We start from the raw sequence: 4,986 nt of genomic DNA, 5'->3' as shown, positions 1-4,986 counted from the left end.
CTGATACTAGTAGCAGGCAGGAGTGACGTCCAAAAGCGCACTGAAGAAGCACTGACCACTTTCTACAACTGGGCAAAAGCACATAAACTTCAAATATCAACCTCTAAAACGAAAGTTATGTTAATTGGCAGAAAAGGTCCACTACGAAGACAACCAACGGTACGACTAAACGGACACACACTACAAACAGTTAATAACCTAAATTATCTTGGCTTCTTAATCAATAACAGACTCTCCTGGCTCCCGCATCTAAAGAATATCAAAACAAAAATTTCACAGCTTACAAATTCAATGCTCAGAACTACAGGAATTAACTGGGGAACAAAACCAGAAATCCTCTCAAGATGGTACCGGACAATATCTGAAAGGATTGTTCTTTATGGAGTAGGAGTCTGGGGAGACAATATGACAAAACAAATGAGGAACCTGCTGAACAGCATACAGAGGCTCCAACTTCTTATATGCAAAGCATATAGAACAACATCAACTATGGCACTGCAGGTTCTCTCTGGCATTCCTCCACTGGATTTGCAAGCGGAGAGAGAGGCAGCAATAACTAAAATCTCTCGGTTACAAGCTGATGTCACCCTATGGAACAGAAGCTATAAATTCACAGATTACGAACAGAAAAACCATTCTCTGATCCATCCATCAAAACTCAACCTGGAAGACACAGTGCGACTGCATTATACAGCACCAGGACATGACATGACCACAATCTTCACAGATGGGTCAAAGACGGAACTTGGCACAGGTAGTGCCTTATGCCTACTAAAAGACGACACCATACAATTTCAGTGGCAACAACGCCTTAGCCATCACAACTCTGTCTTTCAGGCTGAACTCTTGGCAATAGACACAGCAATAAAAGTGGCCCGGAGCTACACTCCGGATAAAGTACATATCTATAGTGACACGGCTTCAAGCCTTGAGGCCATAATAGGCATTAAAAGCACCAGCCCACTGGTACATGGCATTCGCCTAAAACTACTTAGCTTCCCAACATCTTATAGACCACAGTTAAACTGGGTCCCAGCACATGTGGGAATTTTAGGAAATGAGCTAGCTGATGCCTTAGCAAAGGAAATTGCTAATAATAGTCAAGCTCCTGAGTTATCGCACAGTCGCCCCATTTCGGATCTCAAAAGAGAAACATTTGCAGTTCTCATGAACATATGGCAGAGCAGATGGTCCACAGCTCAAGTAGGTAGATACACATATACTTATTTACCCAAAGTGAATACGACTCTACACAGCCGACACAGTGCCCTAACTCACTTTCTCACAGGTCACGGCCCTTTTCCCACTTATCTCAAGAGATTTGGCCTGGCCTCACAAGATCAATGTGCTTGCGGCAGCAGGGGAGATGTGGAGCACTTCGTGTTTGACTGCCAATACACCAGCAACTGGCACCTAAGACGCCCACCAGCTGTACATAAAGAATACTGGGCAAATCACACACTCCACAAAGGCCCGGTGCTTAAAAATCTAATTAAAACAATATCTTACTGTGCAGAAACGTACACATAATAAAATGTCAAATAAAGGACCACCCAGTATAAGGTCAGGGAATAGTAGGATAACAATTTGTGTACTAGGGAATTTAGTTTTACAGTGAAGTAATATTAGTAAGTACATTGCAGTAAGAACTGTAAACTAGAACTATGAACTGTGAACTTTACATCTATGTAGAGCTGTGTAGTAAGAACTGTAAACTAGAACTGTGAACTGTAAACTTAACATCTATGTAGAGCTGTGTACTAATAATCAAGTTAATAATAAACCTAAGTGGTGCACCTCAACAAATTGTATATATAAATATCTTCCAATGTTTTATAAATATTTCAATACATATAATCTTCCTCTAATATATAAATATCTCACAATGAATATTAAATGTTTCAATGTATCTAAATATCAAATACCTTAGATTAGTCTCTATGATTATTATTATATATCAGTTTCCACGTTTTATTTACCCTAGATTTCACAATTAATTGATTATACAAATTTTTAAAAGTTTAATTATTATTGCAATTACCTAAGATTTGTACATATGTATATATTTATATTTCAGTGTTACCACGTTATATATAACCTAGATTGTCTATTATGTGATTACACTTATATATCATTGAATTTCAAGTGACAATAACATTATGCTCTAGTTAACCAGGAATATATATATATATATATATGTAGAATTTGACTTGATTCACAGCATGAGAGCACGAAGTAATATTTAAATGGTTTATTTAATATAAAGAAATAAAATTAATTAAGAAATGTATATAAAGATGAAGTTAACGGTATGCAGGATTAACATAATGATGCACCAACAGTCCTTTTATGAACTCTTGAAGACGTGTGAGCCGTCTGCTCACGTCTGCCCTCCACTCTCGACCAGGTCTCAGCGCTGTCTGGGATGATTCTTACTGCGCTGGGTGATGCTATACTGATGACGTCATAACGGGCAATTCTCATTCAGCATTGGACAGTATGATTTCCCACAGCTTCGGCCAGCCTGAAGAGGCATCGTCCTCGATGTCTGTTGAATGGACATCACTATCATGTACCTGCAAAGAGAATAAAAAAAAACAAAAAAAAAGAAAAAGAGAGTATCAGGTCCTTAGGCTTTGAGCTGATACAAACATTAAATCAATTTGACCATGGCTTCATATGGTCAGCCGCAGTAGATGTCAAATTTGGTCCTTCATGGCATCCTACTTTCTCGACTTCATATCTGTCATTTAATCTTACAGCTATGATTTTATACGGTCCATGAAACTTAGGTCGTAGTTTCAAACCAGTCCCATATTGAGTTGTCTGAATGGCTACCAAGTCGCCAATCTTGTATAGTTTCGGTTTCTTACGTTTCTTGTTGAATTGTTTACGATTCTCTTCTTGTATCTTCAAAATGTTGTTTTTCGCATCTTCTCTCATTTCATCACGTTCTTGCATCAATTGTTTTAGATATTCTTCATTCAATACCTCACTAATTCTCAAATCTTCTTTATTCTTCATTTTCGTGCCTATGAGAAGCTCAAACGGTGAATATTTCGTACTTCTCGTAGTTGTACTGTTGATTATTCTCTGAACATCTGAAACATATTTAAACCATTTCGTTGAATCTTCATGTGATAATTTTGACAAAACAGGAATCAAAATTCTATGAATTCGCTCAATTTGTCCGTTACCTCTTGGAATACCGGTAGTAATTTTGACATGTTCTATTCCTTCTTCAGTACAATACGCTGAAAATTCTTTCGATGTAAAGGCACTACCTCGATCTGAAATGATTCTGGCTGGATTTCCAAATACAGTCTGTTGTTGCTTCAATTTTGAAATAACTTCTTGCGTAGTTGGTGATTTCACTGGATAGAACCAAGTAAATTTCGTAAAAGCGTCGACAACAGTTAGAATGTGTTGGTATCTCTTGTTCGTCGATGGAAGAGGTCCAATTAAGTCGATATGATACGTACTCAAAGGAACGTTTTCTTTTGGTACAGGATGAAGAAATCCTTCTGCTTTTCCTTGCTTCTTGTTGTACAGTATACATTCTATACAGTTAGCAATTACTTTTTCAACTTTACATTTCAGTCTGGGAATATAGAATTCTTGCTCTACAGCATTCACAGTTTTATCTACAGCAAAGTGACCTTTTTTATGTACCTTCTGTATGATTTCATTCTGTAAGGATTCTGGCACTACTAGAAGATCTTTACCATTTTCAAATTTGTACAAAATATCATTTCTCACGAAGAATCCATTTTCTTCTCCCTTCTCAACTAAATTCTTTATCAATTTCACATGTTCATCTTCGTTCTGTTGTTGTACTAACCGAATCTTCTCAGTTACATCGGATGTGTATGATGTTAAAATTAGAGCATTTCTACTTAAAGCATCAGCATGTTTCATTTGGCTTCCTGAACGATGTACAATTTCGTAATCGAATTCTTCAATAAACATTGCCCATCTCGCAATTTTAGGAGTTAAATCTTTCTTATCTAAAGTTTTCTGAAAAGCGCTACAATCAGTTACAATTTTGAATTTAGTCCCTAACAAATAGTTTCGAAATTTCTTCAGAGCTTCTATTACTGCAGGGGCTTCTAATTCGTAACTACAGAGTTTCTCTTGCTGCGGTGAAGTCTTCCTTACTCATATACTGGATTGGGTGATAATTACCATCATCAGACAATTGGAGTAATACCGCACCAAAGCCTTGACTACTAGCATCAGTATGAAGTTCTAATGGATATCCTTGCCTAAATATGTGTAGAACAGGTGCCTGAGAGAGAATTTCTTTTAATCTGCAAAAAGCTTCCTGTTGTTCGGAATCGAACTTAAAACCAATAACTTTTCTAAGTAAGTCACTAAGAGGTTTAGCTATTTTAGCATACTGAGGAATGAATTTACGAAAATATCCCGTTAGTCCTAAAAAGCTTTGTAGTTGTTTACAGTTACGCGGTTGTGGAAAGTTTCGAACAGCAACAGTTTTGGAAGGTGATGGTCGAATAGTTCCGTTTTCAATTACATGTCCCAAAAATTCAATTTTACGTTTTAAGAATTGGCACTTTTTGAAATTTATTTGTAATCCATACTCCGAAGCAGTTTTGAATACTCTTTCTAATTTGTCTAAACATTCAGCTTCATCATTAGCCGGTATGACTATATCATCCATATAAATAATTAGTACACCTTCATTTAACAAGTCACGAAATACTGAATAAATGTACCTTTGAAAAACATTTGGACTAATACATAAACCAAAAGGAGCTTTAAGAAATTCGTAGATACCATTATGTGTTACAAAAGCGGTATATTTGGTGCAATTTTCGTCTATGTCTACATGGAAAAAGCCATTTTTCAAATCTAGTGTCGTGAAGACCTTTGACTGTTCTAAGCGATCAAGTACTTCCGGAATTAAAGGTAGTGGAAATTTGTCTTTAATAATCTTCTTATTTAATTTCCGATAATCTATACATA

At 36.5% G+C, this 4,986-nt stretch overlaps 1 protein-coding gene across 1 annotated transcript; it reads left to right on the top strand.

Annotated features, from left to right (window-relative positions):
• The first annotated feature begins 575 nt into the window (after nucleotides 1–575).
• Nucleotides 576–1,802, top strand: LOC146993749 (uncharacterized). Its single transcript, XM_085827442.1, has one exon. The coding sequence runs from the start codon at nucleotides 709–711 to the stop codon at nucleotides 1,528–1,530; it is 822 nt and encodes a 273-aa protein (XP_085683568.1). The 5' UTR covers nucleotides 576–708; the 3' UTR covers nucleotides 1,531–1,802.
• Nucleotides 1,803–4,986: the final 3,184 nt, after the last annotated feature.

This window comes from Stegodyphus dumicola, chromosome 12, assembly GCF_044657685.1.
Source record: "Stegodyphus dumicola isolate Sdum_Otavi_A_Nest chromosome 12, ASM4465768v1".
Taxonomy (NCBI): Eukaryota; Metazoa; Arthropoda; class Arachnida; order Araneae; family Eresidae; genus Stegodyphus; species Stegodyphus dumicola.
Note: the sequence above shows the minus strand (reverse complement) of the source record. Positions and strands in the feature narration are given on the sequence as shown.

Coding starts and splice junctions, on each gene's coding strand:
- LOC146993749 (XM_085827442.1), top strand. CDS start 709: ATGACCACAATCTTCACAGATGGGTCAAAGACGGAACTTGGCACAGGT.